The sequence below is a fragment of the Pongo abelii genome, chromosome 13, assembly GCF_028885655.2.
Source record: "Pongo abelii isolate AG06213 chromosome 13, NHGRI_mPonAbe1-v2.0_pri, whole genome shotgun sequence".
NCBI lineage: Eukaryota > Metazoa > Chordata > Mammalia > Primates > Hominidae > Pongo > Pongo abelii.
This window is the reverse complement of record NC_071998.2, coordinates 95,590,645-95,614,106: the sequence shown is the minus strand read 5'-3', so window position 1 is coordinate 95,614,106 and position 23,462 is coordinate 95,590,645. Positions and strand designations below refer to the sequence as shown.

Here is a 23,462-nt window from a genome sequence, read left to right as displayed (position 1 = left end):
TCAGTGGGAATTCTACAGAAGAAAACAAGTACAGGAGGATAGTAGGAAAAGAAAAAAAAAAAAAAAAGAGGAGAGCTGGTTTGCCGATTTGTGATGAATATTAAATGTAGAGTTAGGGAATTATAATTTATTATCTAGGCAATTGGGAGACATTGGAGTTTTGATCAGGGAATGTTAAAGCTGAAAACACACACAAACACTCAAGATTGTTATGGGAATATTCTTCAGGGTCTTGTACTTTTCTCCCCAATATTTGACTGTGACCTGTGCTTTGTAATTTTGTAAGTGTTTTTCAGGGCAATTGTTGGCATCTTCTTTGGCTTGTAGAGAACCTGACTCAAAATTCATCTTCTTTGCAAATGGACACATAGTAGTTCTTTTTAGGTTAGATTGGTAATAAAACATTTTATTTTAATAATTTATTTTATTTTCTAAAAAGAGACAATCCTGTCTCCTCTGAGTTCTTAGCCAACTTTTAGAATAATCGGTGGAAACAAAAGTGTTTGTAGTTTCAGTTTGAAGGAAAGGCCAAAGTTTTGTTGGGTCCTTTAAAGCTGGGTCTTAACTGATTGCTTTAGCTATTAAGCTAATGAAACTCATTAGGCTAACTGCCCCATTCTGCCTTGGTTTTCCAGTTTCTTTCACTTCTGACTGTGAAAGTGACTTCATTGAAACCCAGAGAAGAAGAAAAACATCCCAGTTAATAAGTTAAAGGACTCAGCACCATTTATTAAATAGGGAATCCTTTCCCCATTGCTTGTTTTTCTCAGGTTTGTCAAAGATCAGATAGTTGTAGATATGTGGCGTTATTTCTGAAGGCTCTGTTCTATTCCATTGATCGACATCTCTGTTTTGGTACCAGTACCATGCTGTTTTGGTTACTGTAGCCTTGTAGTATAGTTTGAAGTCAGGTAGTGTGATGCCTCCAGCTTTGTTCTTTTGGCTTAGGATTGACTTGGCGATGCGGGCTCTTTCTCGGTTCCATATGAACTTTAAAGTAGTTTTTTCCAATTCTGTGAGGAAAGTCATTGGTAGCTTGATGGGGATGGCATTGAATCTGTAAATTACCTTGGGCCGTATGGCCATTTTCACGATATTGATTCTTCCTACCCATGAGCATGGAATGTTCTTCCATTTGTTTGTATCCTCTTTTATTTCCTTGAGCAGTGGTTTGTAGTTCTCCTTGAAGAGGTCCTTCACATCCCTTGTAAGTTGGATTCCTAGGTATTTTATTCTCTTTGAAGCAATTGTGAATGATGAGTTCATGTCCTTTGTAGGGACATGGATGAAATTGGAAATCATCATTCTCAGTAAACTATCGCAAGAACAAAAAACCAAACACCGCATATTCTTACTCATAGGTGGGAATTGAACAATGAGAACACATGGACACAGGAAGGGGAACATCACACTCTGGGGACTGTTGTGGGGTGGGGATAGGGGGGAGGGATAGCATTAGGAGATATACCTAATGCTAGATGACGAGTTAGTGGGTGCAGCACACCAGCTTGGCACATGTATACATATGTAACTAACCTGCACATTGTGCACATGCACCCTAAAACCTAATGTATAATAATAATAAATAAATTAATTAATTAAAAAAAATAAGTTAAAGGACTCATGCCCTGGAGGTTATAGGAAGCAAACCCTTCTGCTATTCATGTCCCCAACCCCCCTTTTTTAAGAAAGCTTTTGTCTCTTCCGTCTCCCTCACAGTTTTTCTTCTAGAAGTAGTAAGTACATTAAGGAATTGCTCATTATGTGAAAAAGTACACATTCCTTTTGTCTTTAGTTTTCGTATAGAGGCCCTAGGGTGTATTGAACATTATTAGCAGTAGTAGTCAAATGCACATGAGCTGTAAAGAATCTTGGCTGCACCTCTTATGAGCTTTGTAGCATCATGCTGCATTTCTAGCTTCTCTCAGCTCAGTACCATAAACTTAGCATATATGATAACAGTTAAACTCAGATCAAGCTAACGAGCCTCTGTTAGCCCCACTACACAAGTTTATGGTAGAGAGTAGGAACTTAAAACACATTAGATTCTTTTTTGGGTCATAATTAGTTACAATTAAAAGTATATGTGAATGAAAGCTACATTCTTAGGCAAAGAATAAACAGGCACTGGTCACTGGTAATTCTGGTCCAAGGAGCGTCCAGAAAAAGTTAGTGGAAGAGGTAATTTACATTCCTTCATATTTACAGAAAATTATATGCAATTTGAATTACATTCATATTTAGTTATAGAGAATGTATTTTTTGTCTTATATAATTTGAACCCAACAATTATTCTGAATATAACCACACAGGTGATATGATGTCTCAGCTATTTTAAAAATACTTTCAAACATAGTGGGCACAGCAGCTGCTGAAAACGGTCAAATTATAGTATTGCAGTTCTACACATTTGGAACACAGAATTAATCTTTTTAGCAGATTATAGGTCCAATAATAGTGTTCAAATTGCCTGGTTCTTGAAGAAAATGGGGGAGAATACATCTGTCTTGCAATGATGTTTCTAGGTTAGAGCACCAGACAGCAGCATCTAATGTTCTCATTCTGTCTTCTCAGGGGAAAGGAGAGAAGAGGCAGAATAAATGTTTTTGAAAAGGCAGGTGACACTGGAAAAGAACACTGAATTTCATTTTATAGTATCTAGATTTGAAACTCAAAGACTTGGAACCTCCTTTTTTCTCTTCTGTAAATGAGACCAATTCCTACCTAAGAGTCCTGTTGTGAATGTTACCCAGACAATGATCTAACATGTAATGGAAATCTCTGTAACACTAAGTGATGAAAATGTGATGGATGAGAAATTAGATGTGTCCAGTTGAAGAATATGAAATTGATATCTATAATTGAAAAATAATATTTACAAAACAAGAAGATGGAATATGCCATCATTTATTCACCTCTGAGCCTGAGGAATGGTTTCCTTTCCTTGGTTTGAGACCAGTCTTCTTTCTTAACAGCTGTTTTACTAGACTGCCTCAAAAAATGTTCTTCATTTTATGTAATAATTTTCATCATAAAGTGAGGTGATATAAGTGAGAATTAGATAGCAAGCAGCATGCTGTAATTATTTTCTTTAAGTTTCCACTTACCTGTAGTTTATTCCTCAGGTAAAACTGATAGATGAAGCTGTATAAAATTCTGAAACTCAGGTGTAGAGTTTCTAGTTTAATCTTGGAGAAAAAAGATACAGGCCCATAGGTTCTAGGGGCTTTTATGGTGACTTAAGTGTTTTGCTACATTTTGAGCACCAGAAACATCCTCCAAAGGACTGGCCATTACAACAACAAGGCAATTTAATTTTTTTTTGGGGTGACTCAGGGAGGGGTCCAATGTTTACAACAACTTAAAGGTAAGAAGGTAAACATGGAGAATTAAAAACTTTCTAAAACTCCAGGGATAATGTCATCAGACTCAATTATATCATATAATTGGTATATTCTTGTTCTAATGTAATTCAAATAGTAAATATATTGCTGTCTGCATTATCACAATATGTGAAGATTTTGAGACCCCAATAAACAGAAAAAGTCTTTAATAAGTATTGTTTTTTATTTTTAAGAATTATCTGAAAACTTTCCATAATCGAACGAATAAATCACCCTCATTTGCTTAATGCTTTCAAATATCTGATGGAGTTCTTAGAATACTACCATGAGTTAAGATAATTATTACTATTAGACAGATGTAAGCCTGAGATAGGAAGTTCAACTGTTTTGTTGAAGATTGTCCAGCCAGCATATAAGATAATAAAAAATATCTTAAATCTACCATTTGTGACTCTAGCTCCTGTAATCAACCCATGGCACTGCCCCGTCTCTCACTCATAAGAGCTGAGAATGAGCTTTAGAATATTGCATCTACATTCTGCAATGAGTACAGAAAAGCTAGGTTAGAAATATGTAAATAATTTAAGCTGACAATTAAATACCATTAAAATATTTTAAATGAGCTTTACTTTTTCTCTAGACCCATGTCAGAATTGAAGCATGTGGAAGAGAATGTAACCTCTGATTAAAAACAATTCCTCTTTGATTTTACTAATTTTTAAATTTTTTTTCACTTTTTAGTGATATATGATATTTGCATATATTTATGGGTTATATGTGATATTTTATTATTTGCATAGAATGTGCAACAATAAAGTCAGAATATTTAAGTTAAGATATCCATCACCTTGAGCATTTATTGTTTCTATGTGTTGGGAACATTTCAAGTCCTCTCTTCTAGCTGTTTTCAAATATATACTATTGTTGTTAACTATAGTCATCGTACTCTGCTATTGAACATTAGAACTTATTCCTTCTATCTAACTGTGCATCTGTACTCATTAACCAACCAGTCCTTTTTTTTTTTGAGATGAAGTCTCACTCTGTTGCCCAGGCTGGAGTGCAGTGGTACGATCTCGGCTCACTGCAACCTCTGCCTCCTGGGTTCAAGCAGTTCTCTGCCTCAGCCTCCTGAGTAGCTGGGATTACAGGCGCCTGCCACCATGCCTAGCTAATTTTTGTATTTTTAGTAAAGACGGGATTTCACCATCTTGGCGAGGCTGGTCTTGAACTTCTGACCTTGCAATCCATCTGCTTCGGCAACTCAAAGTGCTGGGATTACAGCTGTGAGCCACTGTGCCTGGCCTAGCCAACCTCTCTTTAACACTGCCCTCCCACCCCCAAACACCCCAACCTCTGGTAACTATCATTTTATTCTTTTTACCCACAAATTCTCTGTGACATATTTCCTGTAAATTTTTTAAAAATTTCAATAGGTTTTTGGGGGAACAGGAGGTGTTTGGCTACATGAATAAGTTCTTTAGTGGGGATTTCTGAGGTTTTAGTGAACCTGTCACCTGAGCAGTTTACACTATACCCAATGTGTAGAATTTTATCTCTCACCCCTCTCTCAAACTGTTCCCAAATCCTGAAAGTCCATTGTATCATTTTTATGCCTTTGCATCCTCATAGCTTAGCTGCCACTTATAAGTGAGAATGTACAATGTTTGGTTTTCCATTCCTGAGTTACTTCACTTAGAATAATGCTTTCCAATTCTATCCAAGTCACTGTGAATGCCATTATTTCATTCCTTTTTATGGCTGAGTAGTATTCTATACACCACAGTTTCTTTATCTACTTGTTGACTGAAGGGCATTTCAGCTGGTTCCATATTTTTGCAGTTGCAAATTGTGCTGCTGTAAACATGCATGTGCAAGTATCTTTTTCATATAATGACTTCTTTTCCTCTGGGTAGATACCCAGTAGTGGGATTGCTGGATGAAATGGTAGTTCTACTTTTAGTTCTTCAGGAAATCTCTACACTGTTTTCCATAATGGTTGTACTAGTTTACATTCCCACCAGCAGTGCAGAAGTGTTCCCTTTTCACTACATCCATGCCAACATTTATTATTTTTTTATTTTTAAATTATGGCCATGCTTGCAGGAGTGAGGTGTTATCTCATTGTGATTTTGTTTGCATTTCCCTGATCATTAGTGATGTTGAGCATTTTTTTCATGTTTTTGGCCATTTGTACATATTCCTTTTTTTTTTTTTTTTTTTTTTTTTTGAGACGGAGTCTTGCTGTGTCATCCAGGCTGGTGTGCAGTGGTGCGATCTCAGCTCACTGCAACCTCTGCCTCCCAGGTTCAAGTGATTCTCTTGCCTCAGCCTCTGAGTAGCTGGGATTACAGACATGCACCACCATGCCCAGCTAATTTTTGTATTTTTAGTAGAGACAGGGTTTCACTGTGTTCGTCAGGCTGGTTTTGAACTCCTGACCTCAAGTGATCTGCCTGCCTAGGCCTCCCAAAGTTCTGGGATTACAGGCGTGACCCATCACACCCAGTTCATTTGTATATATTCTTCTGAGAATTGTCTAGTCATGTCCTTTGCCCACTTTTTGATGGGATTTTTTTTTTTTTTGCTAATTCATCTGAATTCCTTGTAGATTCTGTATATTAGTCATTTGTCAGATGTATAGATTGTGAAGATTTTCTCCCACTTTGTGGGTTTTCTGTTTACTCTGCTGATTGTTTCTTTTGCTGTGAAGAAGCTTTTTAGTTTAATTAAATCCTATCTACTTTTGTTTTTGTTGCATTTGCGTTTGAGTTCTTGTTCATGAAGTTTTTGCCTAAGCCAATGTCTAGATTCAAATCCTTGATCCATCTTGAGTTGATTTTTGTATAAGGTGAGAGATAAGGATCAAGTTTCATTCTTCTACATGTGGCTTGCCAATTATCTCAGCACCATTTGTTGAATAAGTTGTCTTTTCCCCACTTTATGTTTTTGTTTGCTTTGTTAAAGATCAGTTGGCTATAAGTGTTTGGCTTTATTTCTGGGTTCTCTGTTCTGTTCTGTTAATCTAAGTACCTATTTTTACACCAGTACCATGCTGTTTTGATGACTATGGCCTTGGAGTACAGTTTGAAGTCAGGTAATGTGATGACTCCAGATTTGTTCTTTTTGCTTAGTCTTACTTTGGCTGTACGGGCTCTTTTTTGGTTCCATATGAATTTTAGAATTGCCTTTTTCTAGTCCTTTTAAGAATGATGGTGTTTTTCTCATGGGAATTACATTGAATTTGTAGATTGCTTTTTGGCAGTGTGGTAATTTTCATAACATTGATTCTACTCATCCATGAACATGGGATGTGTTTCCTTTTGTTTGTGTTGTCTATGACTTCTTTCAACAGTGTTTTCCTTGTAGAGGTCTTTCACCTCCTTGGTTAGGTATATTCCTAAGTATTTTAATTTTTTTGCGGCTATTGTAAAAAGGGTTGAGTTCTTGATTTGATTCTTAGCTTGGCCACTATTGGTATATAGGAGAGCTACTGATTTATGTACATTAATTTTGTATCCTGAAATTTTGCTGAATTCATTCATTAGTTCTAGGAGCTTTTTGGAGGAATCTTTAGGGTTTTCTAGGCATACAATCATATCATCAGCAAAGAGGGACAGTGTGACTTCCTCTTTTTTTTGAGATGGAATCTCACTCTTGTCACCCAAGCTGGAGTGCAATGGTGCAATCTCAGCTCGCTGCAATCTCCACCTCCTGGGTTCAAGCAATTCTCCTGACTCAGCCTCCCCAGTAGGTGGGATTACAGGTGCCCGCCACCATGCCTGGCTAATTTTTTGTATTTTTGGTAGAGATGGGGTTTCACCATGTTGGCCAGGCTGGTCTTGAACTCCTGACTCGGCCTCCCAAAATACTGGGATTACAGGCGTGAGCCACTGTGCCCGACTGTGACTTACTCTTTACCAATTTGGATGCCCTTTCTTTGTTTCTTTTTTTTTAAATTTTACTTTTAAGTTCTGGGATATTTGTGCAGAATGCATAGGTTTGCTACATAGGCATACATGTGCCACAGTAGTTTGCTGCTCCTATCAATCCATCATCTAGGTTTTAATCTCTGCATGTATTAGGTATTTGTCCTAATGCTCTCCCTCCCCTGGATCCCACCCACTGACAGGCACCAGTGTGTGATGTTCCCCTTCCTGTGTCCATGTGTTCTCATTGTTTAACTCCCATTTATAAGTGAGAACATGTGGTGTTTGGTTTTCTGTTCCTGTGTTAGTTTGGTGAGAATGATGGTTTCCAGCTTCATCCATGTCCCTGCAAAAGACACTAATTCATTCTTTTTATGGCTGCATAGTATTCCATGATGTATATGTGCCACATTTTCTTTATCCAGTCTATCATTGATGGCATACCCTTTATTTCTTTCTCTTGTCTGATCGCTGTGGCCAGGATTTCCAGTACTATGTTGAATAGAAGCGAGGGGTAGTGCCACACAGTTTTATATCATCATATCTCATGAGAACTCACTCACTATCGTGAAAACAACAAGGAGGATGTTGGCCCCCATAATCAAATCACCTCCCACTAGTCCCCTAATCTGACATGTGGGAATTAAATTCGAGATGAGATTTGGATGGGGACACAGAGCCAAACCATATCACAGTGCAACTTTTTGATATACATATATATAGATAGATTATCAAATGATTAAAACAATCAAGACAATTAACCATTTATAACCTCAAAAATTATCCTTTTTTGTGTGTTGAGAACATTTAAGACCAAATCTCAGCAAATTTTAAGCATACAATACAGCATTACAAACTATAGTTACTATGAGGTAGATTAGATCTCTGGAACTTATTTATCCTGCATAATTGAAACTTTACACATTGACAAACATCTCATTTTCCCCTCCGCACAGCCCCTGGTCACCACCATTCTACTCTCTGTTTCTGTGAGTTCAACTTTTTAGGATTTTATGTATGTAAGTGAGATCATGCAGTATTTGTCTTTTTTCACCTGGCTTATTTCACTTAGCATAATGTTCTCCAGAATTATCATGTTGTTGCAAATGAAAAAATTTTCTTTTTTATAAAGCTTAATAAAATTTCATTTTATGTGTGTGTGTATCAATATCACATGCTCTTTATACATTCATCTTTCAGTGAAAACTTATGTTGATTTTATATCTTGACTATTGTAAACAATGCTGCAGTGAACATGAGAATGCTGATAGCTCTTTGAGATACTGATTTCATTTCCTTTGGATATTACTCAGAAGTGGGATTGCTGGATCATATAGTAGTTCTATTTTCAATTTTTGAGAAAGCTTCATACCATAATGGGTGTACCAATTTACATTCTCACCAACAGTATACAAGAGCTTCTTTTTCTCCACATTCTCACCAATACTGATTATCTTTTGTCTTTTTTATAATAGACATTATAACTGGTGTGAGGTGGTATTTTATTGTTGTTTTAATTTGTATTCTTCTGATGATTAGTGATGTTGAGCATTTTTTATGTACCTATTAGCCATTCATATGACTTGTTTTAGAAGTACGTATTCTGGTCCTTTGCAAATTTTTAAAAGTGAGGTTTATTATTGTTATTTGTTTTTGGGTTGTTTGAGTTCCTCATATATTTAAAATATCAACCCCTTATCAGATGTATGGTGCTTTGGTTTGAATGTTTGTTCCCTCTGTAACTTATGTTGAAACTTAATCTTCAATGTGGCAATAATGAGAAGTGGGGCCTTTGAGAGATGCTTGGGCATTAAAGTAATCCATTCATGGATTAATGAATTAATAGATTAATGGGTTAATAAATTAATGGGCTATCATGGGATGACACTGGTGGCTTTATAAGAAGAGGAAGAGAGAACTGAGCTAGCATGCTCAGTCCCCTCACCATGTAATGCCCTATGCCACCTTGGGACTCTGCAGGGTCCCCACTAGTAAGAAGGTCCTCACCAGTTATGGCACATTGTTGCTGGACTTCTCAGTCTCCATAACTGTAAAACATATATTTATTTTCTTTAAAAGTTTATCAGTTTCAGGTATTCTAAGTGATAGAAAATGAATTAAGATGTATGGTTTGTGAATAGTTTCTCTCATTCCATATATTGTCTCTTCACTCTGTTGGTTGTTTCCTTCTCTATACAGAGCTTTTAAGTTTGCTGCAATCCCATTTGTCTATTTTTGCTTTTGTTCCATGTGTTTTTGGGTTCATTAAAAAAATCGTTGCCCAGACCAGTGTCAAGAAGCTTTTCCCTTATGTTTTCTTCTAGTGGTTTTATAGTTTCAGGTCTTACATTTAAATCTTTAATTCATTTTGAATTAACTTTTGTATATTGCTTGAGATAAGGCTCCAATTTTATTCTTCTGCTTGTAGCTATCAAGCCTTCCCAGCATCATTTATTTAAGAGATTGTCCTTTCCCTATTGTGTGTTCTTGGCAGCCTTGTCAAAGATCAATTGACTATAAATGCATAGATTTATTTCTGGTCTCTCTATTGTAGTCCATTGATACATATTTCAGTTTTTTTTTGTGTGTCAGTACCATGCTCTTTTGATTACTATTGCTTTGTAGTAGATTTTGAAATCAGATAGTGTAATATACCCAGTTTTGTTCTTCTTGCTGTAGATTGCTTTGGGTATTTTTGAGACCATTTGTGATTCCATAAGAATTTTAGAATTGTTTTTTTATTTCTGTGAATTTCTTTGAATCTTTCCATTTATTTGTGTCTTCTCCAAAAATCTTTCCTCAAAGTCTTATATTAGGTTGATGCAAAAGTAACTGTTCATTTTGCTATTACTTTTAATGGCAACAACTGCAATTACTTGTGCATCAATAGTTTCAGTGTATAGATCTTTCACTTCCTTGGCTAAATTTATCCTATGTATTTTTTATGTTATTGTAAATGGGATTGTTTTCTTAATTTCTTTTCCTCATAGTTTATTAATAGTGTGTAACAACACAAATAAATTTTACATGTTACTTTGTGTCTTGCCACTTTACTAAATTCATTTATTAGTCCTAACAATAATTTGGTAGCACCTTCAGGGTTTTCTATATATAAGAATATGTCATCTGCAAGCAAAGATTATTTTACTTTTTTCTTCCTCATTTGGATACCTATGCCTTTTGTTTCTCTCTCTCTTTTTTTGCCTAAATGCCCTGGCTAGCACTTCCAGGATGATATTAAATAGAAGTGATGAGAGTAAGCATACTTGTCTTGTTCTTCATTTTAGAGAAAAAGCTTTCAGCTTTATACCATTGAGTATAATATTAGCTAGAGGCTTGTCATATATTGTCTTTATTATGTTGCAGTACATTCCTTCTACACCTAATTTGTTGGGTTATTTTTTAATCATAAAATATATTGAATTTTGTTAAATGCCTTTTTGTACTTGTTGAGATGCTTCTTATGATTTTTATTGCTTATCCTGTTAATATGATGCATCCTATTTATTGATTTGCATATGTTGAACCATACTTGCATCCTAAGGATAAATCCACTTGGTCATGGTGTATGATTCTTTTAATGTATTGTTAAACTTAGTCTGATAGTATTTTATTGAGGACTTTTGTATCTGTGTTCATCAGTGATATTAGTTTGTGGTTTTCTTATAATAATAAAAATCAGAGCAGAAATATATGAAATAGAAATTATAAAATAACAGAACAGATTAATAAAGCTAGAAATTGACCTTTCACTAGACTAAAAAGAGAGAATAAATAAATGAAGTTATAAATTAAAAAGAAGAAAGTACAACTGATACCACAGAAATACAAACGATTATACGAGACTACTGTGAACAATTATATACCACAAATTGAATAACCTAAAAGAAATGGATAAGTTTCTGGAAACATACAACCTACTAAGACAATTATGAAGAAATAAAAAATCAGAATAGACTAATACCAAATAAGGAGAATGAATCAGTAATAAAAAACCTCACCCAAAATAAATCCTATGTCTTGATGGCTTCCCTAGTCAATTCTATCAAATATTTAGAGACAAATTAATGCCAATCATTTTTGAAATTTCCCAAAAAATTGAAGAGAAAACTTATTTTATGAAGCCATACTTTATCTTTCGATTATGAAACACCAAGATATATATCAACATACTTTGGTCTCAGTAGAGCCAAGGCTCAAGTTTGATTAGAGGTCTTTTATACCCCACTGGCCAGTAGCTAAAATCTGGCATGTAAAAAATTAAGCCACATACAAAGCATTATTGTAAACAAATTAGTACAGGATGCCTCTAGGGGAGTTTTGGACTTCAAATAGCACATTATTAATGACAAGCCAGGACATTTCATCCTTCTCTTGACCAAGTGTCAGTCCTCAACTTCCAGGCGATCATGGAGATAAACATACAGCTAGCACGCTCATTTAGCTCATCTTTATACAGTCAAAGTTGGATGTCTTTACCAGGCTCCAATAGCTACTCTACAACTAAGGTAATATAACATAAGCAACTGCATATTTTCATTAGTTTTCTATACAATAAATTGAACTAGGCTTTTACCGATGGAGAGTAGAAATAACAACAAATTGGTTTGGTGAACTTCCACGTAGTAGTACAACTTTGTCTTTGAAACCACTTAAATGATTTTTGAGTACTACTTTTACTTTCTTTTTGTATTCTCTACTCCCCCCTTACCCAGCCCCACCACATGTTTTGTTCTATATCTTCCTCTTTTAAAATTTTTTAATTTATTTTTTGAGACAGGGTCTCACTCTGTCACCCAAGCTGGAGTGCAGTAGCACCATCTCGGCTCACTGCAACCTCCGCCTCCCAGGCTCGAGCGATTCTTGTGCCTCAGCCTCCAGAGTAGCTAGGACTATAGGTGACTGCCACCACGCCTGGTTGGTTTTTTTTTGTATTTTTGGTAGAGATGGGGTTTCACCATGTTGCTTGTCTTGAATTCCTGAGCTCAGACCATCTACCCACCTCGGCCTCCCAAAGTACTGGGATTACAGGCCTGAGCCACCACGCCCAGCCATGCTATATCTTCCTCTTTTTAAAAATAACTCACCACTACTGCTAGTGTTTGAGTTTGTGATCAAGATGTGAAAGGAATAATCTAGCTCCTCAATTTAGGAGGTACCATCAGAGAAACACATTGCCTAGATTATTTACTTCAAATTAAAACATCAGTCAGATAGCTTTTTAACCTCCCCTCCAATTAATCTATCTTTGACTAAGAAATAAGGCAGAAAAAGACTGAAATTAAGATGAGAACACCAAAATCATTCCAGTGTCTGAACTGAGATAGTGGAACATTCTGGAGAAAATTAAGCTAGTAATGTCTTAGGAAATTAATCAGGAGATGAACTGAAGAGATATAGATAGCAATATTGTGGGTCTTCAGCTACCATACTCTGGTCTGGTATAAGTATATGCAGTTTTGCTCTTAAGCTGTTTATTGATGTGGCTTATAAAGCATTATATTCTAATTAACTTTTTTGTGACCTTTTAGAATTACTAGGCACATTAAAGTAGGGGAGAGGAAATTACTATAGAGACATAATAACATTGTACTTATACATCATTTTCTACTAGTCATCAAATTATATTATATTCACTACTTTATAGATCTGTTTATCTTACTATGTTCAGATTTCCTTGAGAGCGACTGTAGCAATTTCATTCTCTTGAAGATAATAGATACTCAAAAATGTTTCTTATATGCCATAATGGATATGAACATATTTTATGAACTTCAAGATGCTGCTAGGTATTACTATTAAGAAGTGAAGCATAAGAAATGAAGATGAAAGTAATGTTTCACTAAAATTATCTATTGGGGCTCATATAAATTTGTCAAAATATAAATCAATAAAATAGCGTGGATATTTGTACAAAGAAAGCACTCTATTCTCTGTTTGGGGAGGAAAAAGAAAAAATATACAACTCACTTTTATTTTATTTTTATTATTTTATTGATAGAGATGTTTAAGTTTGTATTTCACATGTCAATTTTTACTCTAAAATGTTGATGTAAATATATTCCCCATTAAAGTAGTGGAATTTTCTAACATTTTATTTAAAATACATTTATAGGAAAAAAATGTTATTACTTTAATAGTTTTGTAAGAAGTATTAGTTTTTTCTCATACAGATAATGTGGCCATTATATGTCATGTGTACTTAATACAACTCGTTTTCTAGCCCTCAGTTCTTTACAAAATGCTAAATCAGACACTGGATCTCCAGTACTTAAAAAACGGCTGGCACATATTAGTTTCCAGTACATATTTTTTTGACAAAACTAATTTAAAAAGTAGGACACTAGAAAAAACTTCTCAAAATTTAAAATATAATAAATAAACACAGGTTTTTAAATATGAAAAAAGTTTTAAAATACTTTTAAAAATCTTAAAAGTCTTTTATTGATCATCATCATTTCTTGACAACAAAAAATTGAGATAAATTAACTTAAAGAAAAATATATTTGCCATGACCATATGGTCAAGTGTTAGAAAATTCCTGCTAAAGGACTGTTTTAATTATTAGTAATATATAATCTATGAAAACATTATAAATATATTTCAAATTTCGATAATTATTGAACAAGAAAGTAAATTTTTTTGAAGGGTATCTTTTAAGGGTATCTTTTTGTGATTGTCAGCCTCTCTTTATTTTTTTATTTTATTTTATTTTTTTTGAGAGGGAGTTTTGCTCTTGTTGCCTAGGCTGGAGTGCAATGGCCGATCTTGGCTCACTGCAACCTCCACCTCTCAGGTTCAAGTGATTCTGCCACCTCAGCTTCCCGAGTAGCTGAGATTACAGGCGCCCACCACCACGTGTGGCTATTTTTTGTATTTTTAGTAGATATGGGGTTTCACCATATGGGCCAGGCTGGTCTTGAACTCCTGACTTCAAGTGATCCACCTGCCTCGGCCTCCCAAAGTACTGGGATTACAGGCGTGAACCACCGTGCCTGGCCAAGCCTCTTTTTAATGTGTAATCAGATGTGGTAAAATAGCAGAGTATCATGGCAATATAGTTTTGTTTCCTTTTTTTTAAAAAAAATCATTTATTTATTTATTTTTTGGCTGGGCACGGTGGCTCATGCCTGTAATCTCAGCACTTTGGCAAGCTGAGGTGGGTGGATCACTTGAGGTCAGGAGTTCAAGACCAGTCTGGCCAACACGGTGAGACCTCGTCTCTACTAAAAATACAAATATTAGCCAGACATGGTGGTGGGCACCTGTTGTCCCAGCTAGTGTGGAAGCTGAGGCAAGAGAATTGCTTGAACCCGGGAAGCAGAGGTTGCAGTGGGCTGAGATCACACCACTATACTCCAGCCTGGGCGACAGGGTGAGACCTCATCTCAAACAAACAAAAAAATTAAATTGACAAATAATAATTGTACATATTCATAGGGTAATAATGATGTTTCACTACATAGAATGTGTAGTGACCAGATCAGGTATTTAGCATATTAATTATCTCAAACATTTATCATTTCTTTATTTTGGAAATTTGTCACCTAGAATATTAGACTTTGTAGTTGTTGCTAATTGAAATATTAACAGGATTTTGTGACTTTGAACATTATTTCATCACTATATCTCAATTTACTCACTTATAGAAAGTGGAATCTTAGCTGACTTCTATGGTATTTTTGGTCTCAAAACTTCTGTGATACTGCAGTGAAAAAACATAAGAATCCTGGATATATTTTAATTTCTACTTAAGTGTTATTTTGGAATAATTTTAGATTTATGGACAAGTTGCAAACATAGTACAGAGAGTTCCTGTGCTTATTATCCTGACTATTAGACTTGTAATTGTGACTTATTTAAATACTACTGTGTGACTTTGAAACATTAATTACTTCATACCTCAGTTCACTAATCTATAAAAAGGTAAATCTTACTATATGACTCCTGCAGAAGTTTTCAGCTCTAAGATTTTATGATTTTAAATATACATCGCTGACATGTTTCCATTTGTATTTTAATGCACCTGTATGATGTTTTGTGGGGTGTATGTGTATGTGCATGAATAAATTATTCCCCTGCTTTATTAAGCCAACTGTTATTTTTCAGAACCTAAATATTTTACAGTGAACCTCAGTGTTAATATCTACAATGTAGCTTAATAGGCTTTGCTAAAGCATGTTAATTCAATAATATGCCTATCTGAATTCATACCCCAAACTATTCATTTCAGACTTTTTACTTTTGTGGTTTAAAACTTATGAATTTGCTTTTGTCCTATGGATTTACTTATTGCTTATCTGTATGACTTTTCATTTCAAAAAAATTTAGTGAAGACATCCTGTATGAATTTAACTTATCAAAAAGAATTAAGTTAAAGTAAGCAAAAAAGTTGAATCATAATGTGCTTAATTCATAGCTAATATCCATTTTATTTCATTCATGATATCTACATCATTTTTCACTTCTAGCGTTACATTTTAGTAATCATGATTTGAATTATTAATCTCTTACTTTGAATGAACTTTGCTTTGGTAGATATATTTTAAACTAGGGAGCTCTCACATTTCATAAAGTTTTTTTGGTGAACATCTGCCCCTATTTCTAAAAGTTATGTGGGCAGGAGAGTGTTACTCCATTTGTGAGCTTTAGTTCACCCACAGTCTATTCCCAGCACCCCCCTTAATTGGGTCTGTGGGACACTGTCCCTAACGCATCAGAAGTTTCTCTATTCCACAGATCTCTCACTCCAACTTTACATTGCTTTGGGAATTGGGGAACAATTACAATAACTGTTGTATAACAAATATTTACTCTTCTACATCTGTAGAATCTGGCCTCTCTTGTTGAGCCTGACCTTAATTTAGAATGCTGACATAAATACTAAGAAAAAGTACTTGGTTCTTCTAGGAGGTGGACATAATTTATCACTATAAAGTAAGTCCTGAATCATATGAAACTTATAATTAAACTCAATCTATAAGTAAAGGTGCTATTCAGCATGCATTTTAATTTGAATAATTTGAAGCAATATGGGTACCAATTTATTATCACAAAAATACAGCTGTGATTATTAGTATCATTTAATTATTAGTTGTATTATGTTAATTAATCGTTAAAGCAATTTTCATACACTATATATATTTTTAGAATATTCTACAAGTATAGTAATGCAGGTATGTTCATCACTGTTTTACAAATAAGAAAACTGAGGCTGTAAATTGCAGGCAAAGAACTTCAAACCAAAGACTTTGATTCTAGTGTTAGGCACTTTTTCGCTATGCTAAGCCGATGTCATACATATTCAAATAAGTATTAGGTGATTCCTCTATACTTACAGTACACAAACTGCTCATTATTTGTATAAGATAGCAGCTTATCAGTACTGAATGAAAGGTATATATTTTAAAATTAAAGCCTGCTGCAAAAGAATAAATGTGGCATACCAATGTTGTCCTGCTCATGAATCCACAAATACTGCACAGGGAAATTGCTTGAGTCCAGAAAGTAACTTTTCACCTATTTCAAAACCCATGTATTATGTGCAGCCCCTGAGTTAGACTTAGGTGTGGAAGGATGAGCAAAACAGACAAGCTCTTTCCCTAAGTCTCTTATCTCACAATATACAAGATAACCAATGTAAAGTGTCCGGAGCAGAAGACAGTGGATTTGAATTGTTTTGCTGTTCACTTCCTTTTGCATTTGTGACAGGGCTAATCAGAGTGCCCATGTCCCTTAGCCAGTGTTTCGTACGGCCATTTCTGTACCCCATTTGAGGAGTCAGAAGCAGTATAAATAATTGCTCCTTTCTCTGGGCACTGTTGAATGAGTACATTCAATTTGTTTTTGTGACCTCAATTTTTCTGTGGTTCTCATTGACCATCCACTGCTTTTGACATTTGATTTCTATACAGATTTTAATGCCACTTGTCAGGCAGGATAGTAATATGAAGAGAGTGGACTTTGGACCTCTGTTTGTTATTAGACATGTGACCTTGGCACAAAATTTGGCACATAGGAAGCTACAATAAAAGTTGTCTAAATAAATGAAATACAGAGATTGTCTTTCTTTTCCTTCTTTCCCTTCCTTCCCTTCCTTCCCTTCCCTTCCCTTCCCTTTCCTTCCCTTCCCTTCTCTTCCCTTCCCTCCCCTCCCCTTCCCTCCCCTTCCCTCCCCTTCCCCTCCCTCCTTCCCTCCTTCCCTTACTCTCTCTCTTCCTTCCCTCCCCTCCCCTTCCCTCCCCTTCCCTCCCCTTCCTCTCCCTCCTTCCCTCTTTCCCTTACTCTCTCTCTTCCTTCCCTCCTTTTCTTATCTCCTTTTGCCCTCCCTTCCCTTTTACCCTTCCTCCCATCTTTCCTTCTTTCTTTCCTCCCATCTTTCCTTCTTTCTTTCCTCCCTGCCTCCTTTCCCTCCTTCTCTCTCTTCTTCTTAAAGCTGAATAATAAAAATTAACAATCTATTGTGGGCTCAGTTTTTTTTGTCTTTAAGATTGAGATTGTATATTCTCTTCCTTGCCTTTCTCTTCAAAGTTTAAATATTTCTATTGTGTATCCTTAACTAAATTTTTCCTATAGTAAAGATTCTGTTGAGTTGGATTTCTGACTCCTAGTAATGTCTGCTCTACACAAAACTTCCCAGTGATTATCATGTGACCAACAGTCACAGTGTGGGGAAGAGTGGATGTGCTAACATTCTCAAAACTATTAGCCCATGCAAAACCTACATTTGTGATTTTGACCAAAATTAAATCTAGTAGTGATTATAGAAAGATCAATTATCATGCATAGTTTGTAATTAGTGACAACTCCACTAATCTAAATGCTTTAATTCCCTGAGTTACATTTCTACTAAAAAATCTTGTAGCACCATATTCTATGAGGTCAAATTTAGAGAACTGCTAAAGTCTAATGGGCTAGGTGCTTACCCCATGCTCTGTGCTTTCTAATGATGGACCTCTTTTCCACCAAAAGAAATGCCACTTTTTCTGCCTGATTTTAGAGCCCTTTCTATATGCACCTGTCAGACTTTCTCAGATGTGTTTCCCACCACTCTTTCACAGAAACTCACTTGTGCTGCCAGTCGGCTTACTACTAACTTTGGTCCAACTTCTCGCTTTTGAGATATCCCTTTTCTCTTTTAACCCTGTCTAATTCTTTTCTATACTCCCAGGTTCAGCTGAGCACTGAAACTCCGGAGTTCTCCTTGGTCTAATTTATTTCTCATAAAATTCTTCCTTCTGGGAAAAACTGTAATTTTCATGTAAGCTATAGAAAGTGACTGTAAATTATTTTGATATGTTCTTTTCTTATATCCCTACCTAAATTGTGAACTTTGTAATGATAGGCACTTTAAAAATGCTGCTTTTTAAGAAAATATGTGTCTATGTATAGACATATATGTACACATATTCATAGCAGCTTTATTTATAACAGCCTTATTCAAATAATCAAAAGCTGGAAATACACCAAAACCCATCAACAGATAACTGGAAAAACAAATTGTGGTACCTAATACTACTTAGGAATATGTAATTACGTGGGTAAATCTCAAAAACAAAATGAGTACATACTATATGACTCTATATGAAACTACAGAAAAGACAATTCTAATCTGTAGTGATATAAAGTGGATAAATGGTATACTGGGGCTATGGGTAGTGGCTGGGATTTACTAGAGTAAGGTACAAGGGAATGCTCCGAAGTGATAGAAATGTTTCATACATTGACTGTGGTAGTAGTTACACAGGTATACAAATTTGTCAAAACTCATCAAAATGTACTCCTAGACTGAATGTACTTTATTATCCGTGAATATAGTTTAATATGCATAAATTATACTTCTAAAAAGTTGACTTTTAAAAATTTTTAAAGGAGCTCATTTCTAATGATTTCATAAATAAATATTAAATGCTACTTTGCTAAAGCATTTTTTAAAATTGTTACAAAACCCCAAATAATTTTAATCTCAATTTGCAACATAATCCACATTTTACATATCTATAAACAAAAAAAGTTTTATCATACAAATGCCTTAGAAAGAATTCAATTTGGTCCAATAATTTTATAGCCAGTTTCTAGGATAAAGTCATATTTATAATTTTCTGTCCAGATTTTTAATAAAAATCAGTAATGTTAAATGGAACACTATCATTTTATAGAGAAATATTATGAAATAATATTGAGAAATGAGAATAGTCATTAAACATTAAGATTTTATTGCAAAAAAATGCTGCTTTTTAAAAATATGTGTTTCAATAATATTTTTAAAGAGTATTTAAAAAATGGAGTCAATCTGGAGTTTCTGTAAAACATCAAAGAATTATGCTCTTGAAATTTTCAAGGTTCTTATTGCCAATCTACATAATACGGCAAAAGAAAATTGGCTGGAATTAGAAACATCTAGATAATTGGCCAACTCAGTACAGACTAAGCCTTGCTACTCAAGTTCTTTTGGGACCAGTGGCATAAGTGTCACCTGGGCACCTGCAAGAAATGCAGAATCTCAGGACCTGGCCTACACACTAAAAGAGAATCTGAAGGTTTTTAGGTTTCCCAGATGCTTGTTGGGTGCGGTGGCTTATGCCTATAATCCCAGCACTGGGAGGCTGAGGCGGACAGATCACGACATCAAGAGATGGAGACCATTCTGGCCAACATAATGAAACCCTGTCTCTACTAAAAATACAAAAGTTAGCTGGGCATGGTGGCACATGCCTGTAGGTGGAGGTTGCAGTCAGCCCAGATTGTGCCACTGCACTCCAGCCTGGCGACAGAGTGAGACTCTGTCTAAAAAAAAAAATAATAAAAAAAGTAAAAATTCCAAGATGCTTTACATGCATATGAAAATTAGTGAAGCCAAGAACTAGACTTGGTGTCAAAAATATTAGCTTTACATTCCATTTTATTATTTACTACCTAGTTAATCTTGGCCAAGTTCCATATTTTATAGTTGAAAATGGAATTAATATAAAGAATATTATAATTTGTAAATCATAAAGTGGTATACATACACATATATACATATTTATATGAAATATTTAAACATTATTATTGTTTTTATCGGTTGACTTAAATGAGTGAATTATCAAGACAGACTCTTAAGCTACAGAGCAAAATATGTAAAGACACTATATAATGTTCTCCAAAGACTATCACATTCGTGTGGAGCTGTTCTGTGCAGTGGTCTTGTCATAGGAACAGTCATACAAGATACTATGAGATCAACAACTAACTATGCCTTTAAACAATTGTCAAATTTCAAGGTATGCGATTCAATGTATTATTATTAAATGTCTATAAAATACACAATTAAACTAACTATAAGGTATTAGTATCAGGCCTAGAAAAAAATATAAACACACAAAAATGTCAAAGTTGCTGTGAAATTTTAACCACTTTATAAATTGCTGAATTAAAATTCCAGTCTTTTTTGAGTAGTCTTTTGCCCTCTTTACTGCTTGTTTGCTGGGGTTGATGAAATGAAGATGTTAGGCTTAGAGTTGTTGATTGGCCAGGGGTTTTAGAAACCTCAGCTCCGGAGAGTGTCCTCAACTCAGGAACATGTCCTCAACTCAGGAACATGTCCTCAACAGCAGGAAAAGTTCCGTCTGCATGTGTGTCTGATCGTAGGTAGATGTTCACATATTGGCGATGCGGTATAGGTACTTCCATCATTCCCAATTTCATTGTATTCCAGTCACACACATTACTGAAGATAACTGGATGTCAGAACTTCAAGCAAGCACTCCTTCTAATATGTGCCAAAAGAATGATTGTTCAGGTAATTTGTACTGTTTGTTTCTTGGCAGTAAATACATTTTATATTAGATCTTCTTTTGATTTCCTGAAAGCAGATGACATGGGTGAGATTAACCAGACACTTGTGTCAGAATTTTTTCTTCTGGGTCTTTCTGGATACCCAAAGATTGAGATTGTTTACTTTGCTCTCATTCTAGTTATGTACCTAGTGATTCTAATTGGCAATGGTGTTCTAATCATAGCCAGCATCTTTGATTCTCGTCTTCACACACCCGTGTAGTTCTTCCTGGGCAACTTCTCTTTCCTGGATATCTGCTATACATCCTTCTCTATTCCCTCAACATCGGTGAGCTTAATCTCAAAGAAAAGAAACATTTCCTTCTCTGGATGTGCAGTGCAGATGTTCTTTGGGTTTGCAATGGGGTCAACAGAATGTCTGCTTCTTGGCATGATGGCATTTGATCATTATGTGGCCATCTGCAACCCACTGAGATACCCCATCATCCTGAGCAAGGTGTCGTATGTATTGATGGCTTCTGTGTCCTGGCTCTCCAGCGGAATCAATTCAGTTCTGCAAACATTACTTGCCATGAAACTGCCTTTCTGTGGGAATAATATTATCAATCATTTCACATGTGAAATATTAGCTGTCCTCAAGCTAGCCTGTGCTGATATATCCCTCAATATTATCACCATGGTGATATCAAATATGGCCTTCCTGGTTCTTCCGCTGATGGTCATTTTTTTCTCCTATATGTTCATCCTCTACACCATCTTGCAAATGAACTCAGCCACAGGAAGACGCAAGGCATTTTCCATGTGCTCAGCTCACCTGACTGTGGTGATCATATTTTATGGTACCATCTTCTTTATGTATGCAAAACCACAGTCTCAAGACTTGATTGGGGAAGAAAAATTGCAAGCATCAGACAAGCTCATTTCTCTGTTTTATGGGGTAGTGACGCCCATGCTGAATCCTATAATCTATAGCTTGAGAAATAAGGATGTAAAAGCTGCTGTAAAATATTTGCTGAACAAAAAACCAATTCACTAATGAAACCAGGACATGTAGGTCTTTGTTTAACAGTCACAAAGATGGACTCACAGGTAAATCAGCGTGAACCTTTTTTGGAGAAACCATGGTTAGAGAGACAGATTTTTATCCTTTGCCTTTACTAGCCCTGCTCATCTAGAATCACTGTTAACTATAGTTTGCTACAAACTCTAACATGCCCTGATCCAGGTTTCACAAACATAATTAATTCTCTTAGAATCTCATCCCTTGTGATGTCTGAAATGAGTGTTTCTGTGTAGAAACATAGTGGAAAACAATCACACTATAAGCTTTGGAAATAGAGAGCAATAGTACAAAATCTGCAGTTCCGTAAACTACCTAGGTGATATTGGATAGATTATTCTTTCTTTCTAAGACATAGTTACCTTACTTGTAATAAGGAAATAAAATAATAAAAAAATCCAGGTCCCAATATCATTTAATGTTTCAATAAGTTGGAGGAAACACCTAGCATAATACTGGCTTCACAGTGTCCAAGAATTTCAGAATTGAAGCTAAGACTCCATAGTGAGGACTAAAAGTTGCTATTTATCCCCTCTTTCACTCTCAGCTAATAATTACTAGAGCCAGATGTCTCACTGAAAGTCACCCCATTAAGGTAATATTTTCTAAAATTTTAAAATTCAATATTTTCTAAAATTCTAAAAAAATAAAAAAGAATTAAAAAAAGAAAAATTGTTGTCACTATGGCCACCTCCCAAAGATATCATTCTAATGTTTCTCTTAGTAAGTAGGAATCTTATATTCATCATGTTTTTATTTTGATTTATTAGATCTACTATGAGCACTTGGGGTTAATTTTTTTTTAATGTCCAACACGTTTCCACAGGATAAATTCTAAGGCATGAAATTAATAGGCCAGGTGGTATAAACTTTTAAAGTTCCTGGCTAACTTACCATTAGAAATGTTGTATTACTACCCTAAATACCATTATATGTTTCCCCCAATATTTTTGCAGCTCTATTTAAATACATATGCACACACACATATATCTCCATTTATACATACACGCATTTGTGTATATATATATGATATGAATATTTTTTCTTTAAAACTTTTTTTTGAGAATTTTCATTTTCAAATATTTAACAAAAGAATGAGAATAATAAAAGTCAATGTACTAATTGCACAGCTTAAATAATTACACATGGTCAACCTTCTTTCATCATTATCCTTACCCACTTATCTTCTTCCTTTACTTTAAAGCAAATTCTGGACATAATTACATCATGTTATATATTATGTAATTATGTCCAGGACATCTGTGTGTGTACATATTTAAATGACACAAATCCAACGGTCCCCATTCACATTGTAGTCTATGAGAATGCACTTCCAGAACACAAGTTGTGATA

The 23,462-nt window shown here is 35.1% G+C and overlaps 2 protein-coding genes across 2 annotated transcripts in view; both read left to right on the top strand.

Annotated features, from left to right (window-relative positions):
• The window catches only part of LOC100438760 (olfactory receptor 13C5-like), a 124,134-nt gene that overhangs the window by 34,856 nt on the left and 65,816 nt on the right, over positions 1–23,462 (top strand).
• Positions 21,042–22,085, top strand: LOC100437669 (olfactory receptor 13C3). The gene is given in 1 exon segment (XM_002820057.4): positions 21,042–22,085. A coding segment is annotated over 1 exon segment (1,044 nt).